General features: G+C 41.1%; 1 protein-coding gene and 1 long non-coding RNA gene across 2 annotated transcripts in view; one reads left to right on the top strand and one right to left on the bottom strand.

The window, feature by feature from the left end:
* Positions 1-12,005, bottom strand: part of LOC100540841 (electrogenic sodium bicarbonate cotransporter 1-like) — a 53,195-nt gene extending 41,190 nt beyond the window's left edge. Inside the window, exons 1-3 of the mRNA XM_031553257.1 lie at positions 11,825-12,005; positions 10,826-11,005; positions 6,056-6,132 (exon numbers count right to left, since the gene is read on the bottom strand). Coding sequence (XP_031409117.1) covers positions 6,056-6,132; positions 10,826-11,005; positions 11,825-12,005 — 438 coding nt within the window. The remainder of the gene's footprint in view (positions 1-6,055; positions 6,133-10,825; positions 11,006-11,824) is intronic.
* On the top strand, positions 194-1,584 carry LOC109367208. Its single transcript, XR_004159505.1, has 3 exons — positions 194-310; positions 1,044-1,296; positions 1,494-1,584. It is a non-coding gene; the product is annotated as an uncharacterized LOC109367208 (long non-coding RNA).
* Positions 12,006-15,565: the final 3,560 nt, after the last annotated feature.

Here is a 15,565-nt window from a genome sequence, read left to right as displayed (position 1 = left end):
TTGGTGATCATCAGTAGATCTCAATGTCTTGAAATAACAGTGTAAGATAAATTCAAGACTGAATGTGTGTATGGTAACTGCTGAGTCACAGCCTGAATCACTGATTGAGCACCTGGGGAAAGGACTGAGTCAGTCCTGGGAGCACAGGTGAAGGCAGTTCACCAGTTCACCTGTGTGACCAGAAGGGGTGGAGCCTGGCTGCACCTCTCTTAGACTTCATTTAAGGGCTGACTGTCACTGTGGAAGGATCTCTGGTCAGAGATCCCTCACTTGTGGAGTTTCCTTTACAAGCCTAGATCTTCACAGACAGGTGAGCACTTTTACTTTCTAACACCTTTTCATCAGACTAGTCTCTTTGTCATTATACCTTCTGCATCACCATCCCATCGTGTTGATCTTTCTGGTTGTTACAATGTGCCTCAGAGAAAGTGTCTATACTTCTGTCCTACCGGAAGGAATAACTATCTGTGGATCCACCATAAAAAGTGTTCAATGCACATGACCATAGAAAGGGAGCTGAGTGGTCTGCTTAAGTTTAAAATGAATTAAAGTGGACAACACTGTGCTTTATCAGAAGAGTTACTTTCTCATTGTGTTGCATCTCACTGTTTTCCCAGGTTTCACCTGTAGAAAAAAAACACAAAGAATCCATGACAGAGAAGCAGAAAAATCCAAAGACATCAGAACACAGTGAACAAGACCCTGATGGTTTTCAAGCATGGTGCAAAGAAGCTTCATTTGACACTAGCCCACATACTAACAACACAGCAGGGACATCACAGTTCTGATGTCCATACACAACATTACCAGACCATTCCTGACTCTGCACTACCAGAAACACTGGCACTATTAATACTCCTTTCCCTAGGCCACAAGCTGTAACTGCCAGTAATGCGGATGCAGAGGAGTTTAGTTCACCATGTTCTGTCTGTCACAGACATGTGCAAGCTGAATCAATGTGATCAACTTCTGCAACAAGTCATCCAATAGTTAAAGATTTCCGTAAACTCTACATTTTGCTAACTATTCTTTTCTTGTTTCAGCTTTGACATCATTTGCTTTTCACAAATCAAAGGGAAAAAAGAGTGCTATGATATTTAAAACGTTGTCTTTCATCTACACCACGTACTAAATTCTCCTTTCGGGCTAGGAGGCCTGCAGTCAGCTGCATCCAACAGAATACATAGGATAGAAGCCTAAAGAAAAGTTCAGCAATAGCATAACTGAGCAGATGCTGCTGATTTCAAAGCTAACAGCCAGGCTACCGGTGAATCCTTTGAGGGGAAAAAAACAGTTGTAAGTAAAGCCTGCGCCTGCTCCTTCAGTGCCTTTCAGCCAAGGAGCTCCTTTCCTCTCCTCTCTAGCTAATGGCTCTTTACCCTGGCACTTAGGGAATGGGCAGCACTTGCTGATCCTCTGGGAAGAGCCCAAGCATCCTTTCCTGACTGCATCCTTTTTCGAGGCAGATTCTAAGTTCATTTTTTTTGCCTCAGACAACAACTTAATGGTTACCCCGTAAGAAGATTAACTCTGGAAAGTGTATTAAGACAGCGAAGACTATGAGAAAAGCAAAACAAAAGCAAGATCAAAGTAAATCCAAAGTAAGCATACAACCATCCCTTCCCTAAGGGCAGAGGAACCAACCTCACAAAGCTTACTGCAGGTAAATCTGAGTGCTATGTAGGATTTTAATTAAATCTTATCTCTTGTTATTTCTAGTCACTGTATTCACGTCAGTGTGTCCTAGGACCACTGTAAATATTTTCTTGCTATGCTCCTATCCTCAGTGCTGTCAGTCTTCAAAATCCACCTTTGTGCTCTGGGAGAAAGCCAGAGAGCTGAGCAGAACATCCAGCCAGGTTCAGGATCAGTGCAGTAGAGCCTGGCTCCTCATCATATAGAGGTTTCAGTGATAAGAAAGCAGAGGATTATTATCTTCACTCACTTGCCTCGGACACTTACTGTTCTCCTCTGCTCCTGGAGGAGCATGGTCCAGCTGCTACAACCTCCACCATGTATTTGCCTTCGAACATTGGTATCTTTTCTCAGCTTCCTGCAATGATTCTGCCGGACAGGACAAACCTCAAGGAAGGCATCCTCATGGAGAATCCTCTAACAGATCTTCAAGAAGAACCTAAAAACTGTCCAGTCCTTCCTAGCACATCTCACTGCTGTTCCCTCAGCTAGAACCCAAGCAGATGTAACATCTCTCTGTCTCATGACTGCACCTCACCTGGATGTTGTCATGGCACAGATCTGTCCTAGCTCAAGCTGCTTAGCTGTTGTCTGTGATAGCAGAGCTGCTTCTGCAGGTAGCAAGGCAATTATGCGAGAGGTAACCAGCAGCCCACCTCAAACCTCAATTGACTCTACAATCCCAGCTCTCCACAGGGACCAGAAAATAAACTCAGGAGACCAGGATTAACAGCAGATGCTGCCTTTGTTTGGAGGGGCCAACCTGGGCTTTTGCTTTTGTAGCTGAGGTCTCACCTGCCTACTGCTCCTTAGCTCAATTATCTTAAACAAAAACAACGAGAAAGCACCTGAAAGCAGCACTGCCCCAGCACCCACATCGAAGCACCACTGTCAATAATAGGCCAGCTCCAAGAGAAGAGATGTGATCAAGTATATTAGATAACATGCCAACACATTCCAATCTTCTGCAGAAAGTTCCCTCCCCCCAGTGTCCTCTTCTGACCTTTTGTTCACTCCAACCTCAAAGCCTACCACTGGAAATCCCCTGTTACTAGGAACAAGGAGTTGAAATTGACAATTCAGTATTTAAAGCAGTCACATCCCCGCTTCGTCATCTTAACATTTATGGCAAAACTCACCCCACTACTCCCCTCAGTATTCACAGAGCCTGCAGAGGACTCACCCACCATCTTCTCTCAATCTGGAAGGTCCCTGCTGAAGACAAATGACTTATTGGCAGCGTGGCAACTGCAGACTGCCAAGAGAGATCTGCCCCAGGTTTGGCACCACAGAGAAGGATCCCAAACACATTGCAAAGAAATATCAGGATGATACAACAGGAGACACCAGCTTTCCACTCAGACCTTACAACACCCTGGGGAATGCAGCAGGTGGGTGCCCAGGACCAGCCTGCTTTTCCAACAGCACGTAATGGAACTGCTGCTGAGTGGAGACACAGCTTCTCAAGATGCACAAAGTTAAAGATCCCTGGAGTTGAAGACTGAAATTGGGCAAGAAGATTCTCCTAGGTAAGCTGAAGGTACTGAAAAGTAAAGCCACTTTAAGATGCTAAGCTGCTTTTAGCAAGGGGAGTCCAGTACCTGCTGGCAAGAGCAAGCAGGACTTTACAGGGCAAGAGCTGCTCCAAAGGATGATCCACATCCTTTTCCATGTAGTACTGTGTGACAGTCACAAAATCTGCTCTGTCAAACCTCATAAACAGAGGGCTTATGGCCATACTGTAATTCCAAAGCATTCATCACCAACACTTCTCCAAGTGGCAAAGGGCTGGGGGAGAAGAGAAAAAGACAGGAAACATCATCTGAGCTGTACACTTCGCACTTTGAAGAGAGAGCATCCAGAACCCTCTACTTTAATTCTACCAAGGTGTCTTTCTGCTCGGTAAAAACCTATAGAAACAGATAAAAAGGGGATTCTGGTTTTATTGTCGCTACTGTAAATTCCAATTCATATTAAAAATTGCAAAATTGAAAGTAAAGATGGAGGTAGGCAGGAAAGTTATTGATGTATATAAAACTTAGTTCAAAGTCTTTCTTTTCCTTTAAAACACACACGCACACACTACTCTCCTTTATACATGCAAAAATAATATTTGATGAAAGAGATCTGGTCCCAGTATAGCTCCAAGCAATTGTTAGCAACAAATTTCAGTCTGTCACAGTTTAAAGACAAACTGACCTCTGATACACACACACAAATAAATAGAAAACAGCACAGCCTCTTTCTTCAATAGACTGATATCTCACTGTATGGCCTCATTAACTGTTAGGCTTCCAGATGGGATACCAAGATAATGAAAGCCAGTCACACTGATGTCAAGGCAAGAATCTGTTCTCTTTCCAGCTCCTGTTGTCATAACACCATGAATTATTCCCTCGTGCCTGTACAGCATGCTAAGTTCTGCTCAAGAAATTTGCCAAGCATCATCACAGTTTCACAGATTTTATCAGGACAGGAGTTTCAGTCAATCAGTAATGAAAATTGAGAGCTAAGGTGATTTCTCAGACCAGCTTCAACAAGCATATAGTACAAGGGTTCCATTGTGCAAAGTTCATCAGAAGGACATGAGCTAATTAACTAAGCGGCTTTTTGGAACTTGCTAGTTTAAAAGTAACAGTTTTCACTATAAACATTAAAGTATTATCTATACTGAAAGCTAAAAACTTTGGGGCACATTTCAAAATTGGATTTATTAACAGAACTCAGTATCAGACCCACCAAAACATTTTAGTATACAATCCTGGACAAAAACTCTATTATCTGTACATGTCCATAGATATTTCAGTAGGAGGAACAATTGAGACCATTTGTACTACTGAAATCTAAGAAGCCTGCTGCAACATTCAGACCTAGTTTTCTGCCACTCTAAGACCCCAATTATAGTCTAATTAAAAATATAAACCAGCAGTCTTTCCAGTGAAAAAGTGATTTTACAATTACTCTTTCCTTGTGGGTGGCTACGTACATAAAAGTATTTAGGAGAAAAAAATAAATGCAGCCGTATGTTACAACTAAAAAATAATGCAAAACACACTGCACTCTTTTTTTCCACTGAAGTATTTTTTGTATGTTAAAGCAGGTACTAGAGGGAATTTTTTTCATTGCTCTATTACATAAACTCTGCACATACAACATTATGGGGCTATTTGTCTTACCAGCCATTTCTTCCCTTTGTGTGGATTTTTCAAATACCGAAGTGGAAAATAACGTACTTATACTTTTTAGTATCTGAAAATAACAGTAGCATAAACTGCATGCCAGGTGAGGAATAAAGGACAGGAGGACTGGAGAAAAATAGGTATGCCACATTCAATTATCCAGAACTAATTTTTTCTACAGTTATGTTGCTCTGTCACTTTATGGAAGAGCTCCACTTCCTGAAAGATACAACCAGGCATTATTTGAAGGACTGGAGTTTTTCCTTAGCTGGTCAGCATATACTATCTAACCCAAATAATTTCCTAGAGTAAATCTCATTCGTATTCAGAATAATCACAAGACTAGAGAGTGTTGAGAGATGTGGGGGGAAAAAAAAAAAAAAGATTTGCCAAAATAAATGGACGTGCTTTGAAAATAACCCCCTTTATAAACCAAGACCATTTTTTGAAATTTGTAGAGACCTCATTTAAACACCAGGTTTCAGAGAGTTCACAAAGAATCACTACACCCCTCACACTCTTAAGCTTTAAGTAAGGACAAGAACACACACAAAGTCCACATGGTAATACCACAAACATTAAGAAATTAGATAAATTTTTTTGAGACTGGTAAAAAAAGAGTTCAGTTCTGCAGGCACTAAAGACCAATTTTAACCTTATTATTCATCTACGTTTTGAGGCTGTTCTTCCACACTTACCTTTTAGCATGGCTGTATTTCAGAATCACCTCAAAGGTGAGGCAACACGTTCTATTAGAGCAGCTGCTGTACTGGGGACACATCCCCTTCAATGCTCTGGCTCTACTCCATCCACCTGTGAATATAAGCCCTGGCGTGCTGCTTGACCTGAGCCACTGTGCTGTGAGACCTCTGCTGAAACCCCTGAAGAACCTCTTTTCAGCAGGAAGCAGATTAGACACATCAAGATCAGGATGTCATCCGTTCCCTTCTCACAGACATCAGCAGGATGCCAGGCAGCTTCCACACATGGTGGTACTTGCTTCACATCTTGTGAGAGTTTAACAAGGGCTGATGATGTGTAAGATCTGTAACAGGACTCGGAAATAACTGACTCACCTTGCTTTCTTCTTCTTCTTCAGATCTCCGGTACAACTATTCCTTCCTGAACACCCAGCTCCTAACCAAACACATCACTAAGTGACGTCCGAATCTGAAGCTTACCTGATCTTTCTCAGGCTTGTCAGAGATGTCATTCAGACTGGTGGAAGTCAGATTTCTGTGAGTCATGGCTGGACTGCCTGTAAGAACAATGCCAATACCAATTAAAGCACCTATTTAAATCCAGTCAGAAGAACACAGAGGCTCAGGCTACAGCAACACCTTTCCTTGTACGTGGGAAGTTGATGTGGACAATTTAAGACCCTGATAGGCTGCTTTCTGTAACTTCACGTGGCACATGGGATAGAAAGATTCTAAACCTTGTTCACCTCTGACCCAAAGCACTCCCACAACTCGTAGGACTACAAAAAAATATCTAAAGACATCTCCTAATTCCTGTGTGGGTTGGGGGGGAAGCAAAGTAGCAACTGGCTGCTGAAAGAGGCAACTGGGTCACCCATTCTTTACAGAGCAGGGGGACACTCCCTTCTTGCTGCCAACCTTTTGCCATAGCTATCCTACAGAAATGCTATCTGCCTGCATTCTTCTGCACCCAATACTTCAGCTCACAGGGAGAAAGGTTGGCACCTCTTGGTCTTCTGAAACAGCAGATAACAAAATTCTATTTTTTCACCACTAGCCATATTAACTAAACTCATGAACCTTAAGGGTTTTACTGTTTGAAACATGTGTCTCAAATCAATAGGCAAAAAGGTCTCCAGTTCCTGACACCAGATACTTCAGAGAGAAAGAAAAGTACCAGAGACCAAGAGCTAAAGCCTTTAAACTCCATTTCTCTCTCAAAAGCCAGCTGCTCCTCTAAGCTTGACATGATGGCATTCAAGCACTGCTTACTCTCTTTCAGACTACTTTTCCCCATTTACTCTTATGTTCTCAAAGAGCAGCAGAATATATGAAAACAGTTCTAAAGGACTTGTAAGAAAACCTAGAAATAGCCATAATCATGAAAGAAGAAAAATCGTAAGATAGCAAAGAAACTTCTGGGATGGATACAACATCCCAACACTCAACAATCAGCACGCTCTTTAATAATTGTTCTGAAATTTTTCACCCTCCTCCCAGAAACCAGAAGCATAGCAACAGGAGCTCTTACCACAGTTTTTCTGATCATGAGCATAACTGGAAAGACAGAAAACACTCAGAGATTGCACTGAGGCACTTCCCAAATTCTGAGATATCTCTGAGTTAGTATATGTTTTGAGACAACGTTGATTAAACTTATGATTTGATATTCGTAACAAAATGAAAGTTCAAATTTTCAGCATTCATCAACTCCCACAGAAAAATGAACTTGGTAATATATCTGAATATCAAGAAATAGCTAATAGTTATATAAAATAATTAGTAAATAATAAATACAAGGAGTCATAAGAAAAAGATCTGGGCACCCCTCCCCCCCCAACGCTGGGCTTTCCTTACAATATATTCCATATATACAGAGACAGATTTATGATATTCTTTCTCATGAGCTCTGAATCACAGTATACCTGCTGTGCATTATTGCCACATCCAGGAATGACAACACAGCAAAAGCAAAGCACAAGTGTATCTTATAAAAGATAAATCATTTTTCTTCTTCATGTTATTACTGCTTGCCAGGCTTAAGATCCCACCTATATCTACTAAGTTACAAATATGTTTATTCATAGCATGAGAAATGCCACTTGAAGGACTGGTTTAAACTACATATATAAGTAGCCATTCTCCTAATTATTAGCGAGCCAAACTTAGAAATATTTACAGCACTTGATTGACTGTTTGATATGAATCTGTACAGAGGAGATAAGCATGTATGTATAACAGGAAAAAAGTGATCAAACTTGTTTATGTATACTGCATCTCTTACATGGAAGAGACGTTACTTTGAGTTTCTAAAATGATGTACATCACTTTGAGATGTAGATATTTAATAAATAATACAAGATAAGATGGATTTATTATATATATATATATATATTTTTAAAAGCAGGTTCCTGGAAACCTGAATCCCATTACTGAAATCTAAGGCTCCTTTCTTACATGGTGTGACTAATTATCTTTGAAAGGTTGCACAGATATTGCCAAAACTCTGGGAAATCTTTGACAAATCTATAAATATAGTGTTAAATTAAAATGAAAGATTGAAGCTCTATATAGAAATGTACATGGCTGTTTTACAAATCTGAGCCAATACAATCAATTAAAAAGGCAGAGAAGCACCTCCTTTAAAATGTGAAGATTGTTCACACTGGTAATTGATTTCATGCAGGTCAGTGACTCAAAGCAAAATCCCTGTCAGTTCACTCAAGTGCTGGCAAGTGATAGAAAATAAATAAAAAAGTATTCAGCAGAGTTAAACAGATCTGGAGAAGTTCAGAGACCCATGGAGATAGGCAGATCCCACACTGCCTGCCTGCACAAAACCAGTGCATGAAAGCTGTTCCACTGCTGTAGCCAGGGAGAGTGCAGTGCAGAGACCCATTTCCTCTTCTTCCAGTCTTATCATGATACCTTTGAGTCTTGGCATGGCTAATGCCTCTAGCTGAGAAGGAACTAAGTATGGCTTCCAAAACGCTCTGAGGAAGTACAGAAAATGCAGATGATTTTACTTTATGTAAGAGCTGTTTAATATGGTTTTAATACAATTTATTCAGAAGAGCTGCGCTACATAATTGTAGAGTAAGGCATGTGCTGAAACTCTCTTCATTTCCTGAGCACCACTTAGGCAGTTTTACAGATTTCTGGGTCCAGTCCTGAAAATGAGAGTCCCCAGCTTTCACAGCTGATAACTTTCTGGACTACAGCATATATTTCCCCTATTACTAGAAGTCTGGGACTGAACATTTGTTGGAACATTACCTTTCTTGCTAGAGGAAGTGGCTAATAACTATCGCCTCTCTCTGCTTCTCAAGCAGCAATTACCTTTTCTCTCAATTTCCCAGCATGATCAACATAATCACACCAAACTACACTACCTCTTCTCAGAGAATCCTTTTCTTGAGGTTTCCCATTTTTATTTCAGATACAGACAAACCAACGTGTCAAAAAACTTGCATCCTTTCCACTTCTGACTATTTAATAAAGATACTGCATTTCCCCTACAAACATGGCCTTGTAAATACTCTTAAATCATCACTGCAACAGCAGCATTACCTCTACAAGGCCAAACAAGGACAAGGGAATGGAACCCAGAAGTGAGGGCACCAGACAAAGCTCTGCACAAAAAGCATGGACCTGTGGGGCTGAAGGGTCTCATGAAACTTCTTTTGTCACATCCTCAGGCTGAAAAGCATCCCCTTCTCACCCATAAGTCCCTAGCTGGCAATTCAACACTGCTCTTCTGTTTTCTTTAAAGAAACTTCTTGTTTTACTTCTTACTTCAGCCAGTGACAGGTTGGAAACCATAAGCATCACCTTTAACCATCTTTGCTGACCTCAGAAACTTGATTGTGTCGCAGCTTACATTTAGAAGTTTGCCCCAAATCCCTGCATTTATACTGACTGTGAAGTAAAGCCACTGTAATGCTGCTACAAATGCAGGACGTGTTATTGCAAACCTGTACCAAAAGCCATTTGGCTTTGTGGACATCATCATTCAAATCTGTACAGCCTAGATCTCCAAACTCATGTTCCTAACAACTGCACTACTGAAGACTTGAAGTCAGGAAGGATGTGGCATTTTTTTGGTGTTGTGTAATGAGCTGCTCATAAGAGCAAACTCAAACACTGGAGATGACCATGACAAGGAAACATGTGGCAAGCCCAGCAATATCACTTGTGAGAAAGACAGGAAAGAGGGGACTGAGTCCTCAGGTGTACAGCTTCTCTGAGTGGAAAAAAAATAATAAAATACAGGGGCAGAAGAAAGCAACAAGCCTATCAGTCTACAGACTCTCAGTGCCATAAACAAATCATTAATGTAAAAGGTTTCTGCTGCTGAAATTTCAGCCAAAGACTTCAGCACATGATAATCACCCTAACACTGTTTGCTACCTAAGGGTATTTACGTGATTCAGGCCTCAATTATATTGCCATCTCTTTGGCAAAGGCAACATGAATCTCTCCTTGGCTGTGCTCAGTAAAGTACTGGTGCAAAAAGAAAGGCAATCAATCCAAACTCCTGTTTTACTGCCTCATTCTACTGACAGGCTTGGTAGTCATCTTTCACAGTCAATATCCTGAAATTCAGATTTCTACATATTGCCATGGCTTATAAAGAACATCTCTATGTCATCAGAGCAGCAGGCTGTGCTTTCCTGTGGGAACAGCTCACTCCTCTGTGATCAGCAAGGCTCCCGATGAGTAATACTTTACAAAGGATAAAATTACACGCAGCCTGAGAAAAGCCCAGCTCATCACAGAAAGACAAAGGTGGAGGCGTCTGAGAGCTATGTGACAAAGGAAACTTATTTTTGTATTTAACTTATATAGAAATTAAAATATTTAACTTCCTTGCATTTATTTTATTACATTGATGGCAAAATTCATGAAACCCTCTCAACAGCCAAAGGATGTTTCAACACATGAATGAAATTCTGCTAGATGGGTTACAAGATAGCCTACTGCCTGAAAGGGAGTGCAGACTGACCTACCTGTTCCACTATAGATGGAGGGAAAAACAAACAAATAAAGCAAAAGAGTGAAAAAAGAGCAGGGTGTGGTGAGGGTAAATGGGCAGCCAGTATAGCAGCTATTCCATTCCCTCAAGAATGGACTTCCAGTCTTTTCCCTGTTCATGCAGCAGTAGCATTAAGGCACCAGCTGATGCCAGTCACCCACTCATCCTTCTGGAAGACCCCCAGCCCACTCCCCGCATCCCAGTCTCTGACTTACTGAGCCATCCCACGCTGGGGCTGCGCTGCACTTGGATTTCATCATCCAGCGTGCGTGTCGCTAGGCAGGGCACGGAGCTCTCGAGCGGGCTGCGTGCTTTTGTGGTGCAAGCAGGAGACAGAGGCAGCAGCAGAGGGGAGGAAGAGAGCAAAGTTGAAAAGTCAAAGGAAAAAAAAAATGCTCAAGCAATTGCACAAAAAAGCAAGTTAGGAGACAGTGTTTGAAGATTTGCAGTTACACAGAAGTGCACCTTTCTGTATAGTTTGGTGACAAAAGAAGCAAGCCTACTTATTTGGAACACAAAATGTCCCCTGCTGGCAAGGTCTTCAGCCAATCTTTCATCCTTCACATCTAAAACTCAGGCATCTCAGAAGTAGATTTCAAACAAGTGATGAAGGCAGCTGAGATTTGAGCTATGCTGAGCAGTCCCAGGAAGCAAAGCAGTTAGTAAAAAATGGCAAACACACTGCTTTTTTGGGGAAGAAAAAAAAAGTTGCTTCCTTGTAGGAGCTAACTTTGAGCATCCTGACTGTACACATATCCTGATGTACATTACTTAGGGCTTGGAAAGGCACACTACATTCCATACTGCTTCAAATAAAGCAAATGAATAAATACATCATGGGGTTTTTTTCAAGCATCCCTGGAGAATATCTCATTTCTGGCTTTATCTCTCTTCTCCTGTGCTCCTCCTTATTCATTGACATTATATCTTCCAGCTCACTGGAAGGACTGTGGATGCAGTTTGTTTCTATGATAAATACTCAACTGAATAAGGCTGAACTCCAATATAGTATTTAAAAAATCACGGGAAGTTTTCAGCTTTTGCTAGCTGTCATTCTCTCAGTACAGTAGCCAATGCACTGTAAAAGGTAGAAGTGCTATTTTAGCTGTTACCAAAATTCTGTCAGCACAGCAAAAATAAAAACATTTGTTAGGTGTTTGGACATTCATACTTGATGGGGAGCGTGCCATTATTTAGGAGGGTTAGATACTCACACATAAACACATTACAGTTTTCTACAGCTTCTACCAACTTGCCCTCAGTATGATTCGATCGCCGCTCTTCAACACTTTTGCCAAAGGCTCTCACAGGTGTTAAGTTATACAAAATGCTGGCAGGCAGGAAACATTTAAGCAAAACCGTGGAAAATATGCACTGCATAGCAAATATCTTCATCACAGTACTGGCAAATAATTAGGAGACAGTTCTCAGGCACCTGCATAAGGAACGGTGAGCATTGTTCTCAATTTATGCAGTGGCAAACCAATGACAGATCTGCATTATGACTCAAAGGAGTGCCAGTTGGGCATAGGCTGCTGGATAGTCTCTAGTATATGCACTATCTACTGGAGGGCTCACTTCAAATGCTGCATCCTGTGCCAGGAAAGGACACAACTGGATTAACACAGAGAACTCTCAGAAAGACAGTTAACAAAACATGACATACAAAAACTCTGCAAGAGTCAATTGGAACGTATCGAAAGGCCCTCAACGAACATATCAGACATCTCAGCTCTCTGCCAATAGAAATGAAAAGGGCGCTGTCTTTGTACGGTAACTTTTAGTGATTGCTTAATACAGCTTTGTCTGCTCAGCTTTTTGATAATCATCTTTTTCCTGTTGAGTGGACAGCAAAGAAGTGCTTTGATTTATCCTCCTCCACTAAGCGTCAAACAAGAAATTATCATCTTTTGCAGATTCTTTCTAAAGAGCAAAAGGCTTGCTGAGAAAACATCCTTCCACAAACAAGCACTGGGAAAGAGTAAGAAGCCATCTTTATGACACAGTTATGATTAAAAAGTACTCACTGCACACCTTTGCCACTCTGAAGCTCAACGCTTCTGCCAATCTGATTGCTCTGTAGGCTGTCATCAAAAAGAGCAGCGAAGCAAAAGCAGCAGGAGCAGGACGACTGCTTGCTGCAGAGCCACGGTCAGCCTGGCTGCGGCTCTCCAGCTGCACAGGAGCAGCTGGACCAGTCAGCATCAGGCACCGCAATGAGGGAAGGCAAATGGCCGCTCTGTGGGCTGCTCAGGTCTACAGGCAGCTCACAGAGCTGCCACAGGCTCACAAAAGTGTGCTGTCAGATCCCAGCACTTAGGCCTGAGACCCAGAGACAGAAGTGGGAGCACCACAATACTTTTTATATGTATTGGGTTGGAAGGGACTTAAAAATCAGCCACGGGCAGGGCTGCCCCCCACCAGCTCAGGCTGCCCAGAGCCCCATACAGCCTGGTCCTGAGAGCCTCCAGGGATAGGGCACCCACAGCTTCTCTGGGCAGCTGTGCCAACACCTCCAATATGTAATAAGCTACATCTTAGTAACTTACTTCTTATTTATTTACTTTTTTTTTTTTAATATATATACCATATATATATTTCTGCATATATTGTTCTAAGATATATATGTATTCAAATATGTATATACATGTATATATGTATGTATTCAAATTCAAAAAACTTTTAACTGTGAATGACCTATGTAAATACCAGAATAGTAGCTTCTAACAAGGTTACCACAAAGAAAATTTTTCAAGCCTTTAAGATTTTGTCACCTTATCATCCTGAAAGAAATGAGATACATGCACCTAAGTGTTTTTGAAGACCAGGAACCCAGGGTGTATTTTCAGATTTCTACAGAAGCCTTTGAAAAAAGTCTGTCACTGTTTAATTTGGGCTTTAAGTTTAACTTGAAAAAATATTAGGGAAAATCATTGTGAGAATCCCCACTAATGGCATCATGTGAAAGTACTCCCTAAATGCATGCTTTTCAAAGCAATTCAATGTAATTAGATACCTGTCAGAATCATAAGTTCCAAAAGAATCGTGATTGTCCACTAAAAGCAGTAAGTTGCATAACATTTTTATACATAATATATCGCAGGGTCTACTTAAGCTTCAGTGGCTATTTCATTAACAACCTTTAACAAACACAAACTAAATTAGCAGGGCACTTTGTAATTTACATCAAGGTGTTTTATGGTAGGTCTAAAGATGAGAAGTTAGCTGTTTTAACAACATCAGTAAACATCAGTTGAGCAGAACACCAAGTTGCTCTTTAAATATACCAGCCTGTAAACCTACTATACAAAGGTGAGAATTAAGCACTGCACAAGTCCTGTGTCCTGAATGACTGTCATTCTCATTAGCCTGGATGCAGCATGAATATTGTATGGAAGTTTCACTGACACTGGAACAATACGGCAGAAACTGAAAGGAAATATCTACCTGGAACGAAACTCCAATGAAATTTATAAGTGCTTGGGGCTGATGGCCCTTTTATTATTGTTATTAGCTACTCTAAAAGGCAGATGCACTGCTGTTGGATTCATTAAATTTTTATCTGTGTAAAGGACAAATTCCGTCTTCAAAATTACATGGGAGACACTCACTGAACTCCAGGGAGCATGGTATAACTCCAGAATGTGTTTCATCGAGTTATTTTTTCATTAAAGTGTAAATAATAAATAACAGCAACAACTATTCATGAAGTATTTCCCTTCGTATTCAAGTCTCTCCCCCCTTAAAAGTACTTGAATTGTCACAAAACATAATGCTTTATTATATTCTCACTACACATGAATACTCCAAGTAGGAAACAGAGGCAAAACAAAATGAAAGAAGTTGCCGAAGGTCAGCCAGTGGGCCAAGCAAAGCCAGGAAAGAATTTCTTAAGAATCAGTCTCTTTAAATACAGAAGAGAAATTAATGGAAACCTAAGACACTACTATCTGAGTAAAGGACGCTCACAGCCATGAAAAATAAGCAGGGGCTGGACTAGAGTGAGAACTTAGATGAGTAACCTTTACCAAAGTCAACCCTCCTGGAGAAGTAGGATATTATTTACTTTCAAATCAGCACAGAACATCTAACTCCGTATGGTAAAGAGTCAGGATTTATCATCCAAGTTATAAGACACTGTCTATGATTTACCCTCAAACCTTGTGAATAAGTTTTAATTCCTCTTTACACCCTGAGCTTTTGATGGCTCCTCCAGTGAGTGACTTTAGCTGCAGAAAGGAAAGGCTGCCAACACTCAACAGCTACTGAAAAACAAGGAGGCTGTTACAAACATATAGTTCAGCAATGACAGAAGCAAGACAGAGGTGGAAGGTGGATGCACATTGTAAACAGAGCAAGTCTTAACCCCTTCAGTTAAATTCTTGGCATGTCTGAAGGAGACACTAATCACAGCAATACCATATAGTCAATCCTAAAGGTTTCTTTACATTTCTACACCTTAGGAATTCCCTGAGTGCTCAGAATAAAACAGTAAGCTTGGTTACTTGTTTAACCATAAGATAGGAAAAGAGTCTATCACTGCCCAAACACAGGCACTCCTGATATCCAGGAGTTTATCTTTCAGCTTCCCTTGCAATTTGAGAGCCATCAGGCCTGACTGTAGCATTGTAAACATACCATGAGCAGGCACAAAAACAGGTCTCTATGCCACCATGACCATGAGTGTCAAAGTGCCTATGCTTAAGCAGATGATTTGCAGTTGGAACCGAGAACTGAGTGAGTGCATCTCAGAGTGTATTTTTTAAACAGAAGTCAGAAGCAAACAGTGGGGAAATTGTTGGAAGGCTGGAGGAGAGACAGCAGAAAGCCCCAGAACATGTGGTGGAAGAACACAGTTTCTTGAGGCGAACTGAAAACAAACGTGAGTCACTGGAACAGGTTGCCTAAGGAAGTTGTGGATGCCCCATCCCTGAAGGCATTCAAGGCCAGGCTGG

The sequence above is a fragment of the Meleagris gallopavo genome, chromosome 4 (assembly GCF_000146605.3).
Source record: "Meleagris gallopavo isolate NT-WF06-2002-E0010 breed Aviagen turkey brand Nicholas breeding stock chromosome 4, Turkey_5.1, whole genome shotgun sequence".
Lineage (NCBI taxonomy): Eukaryota > Metazoa > Chordata > Aves > Galliformes > Phasianidae > Meleagris > Meleagris gallopavo.
Note: the sequence above shows the minus strand (reverse complement) of the source record. Positions and strands in the feature narration are given on the sequence as shown.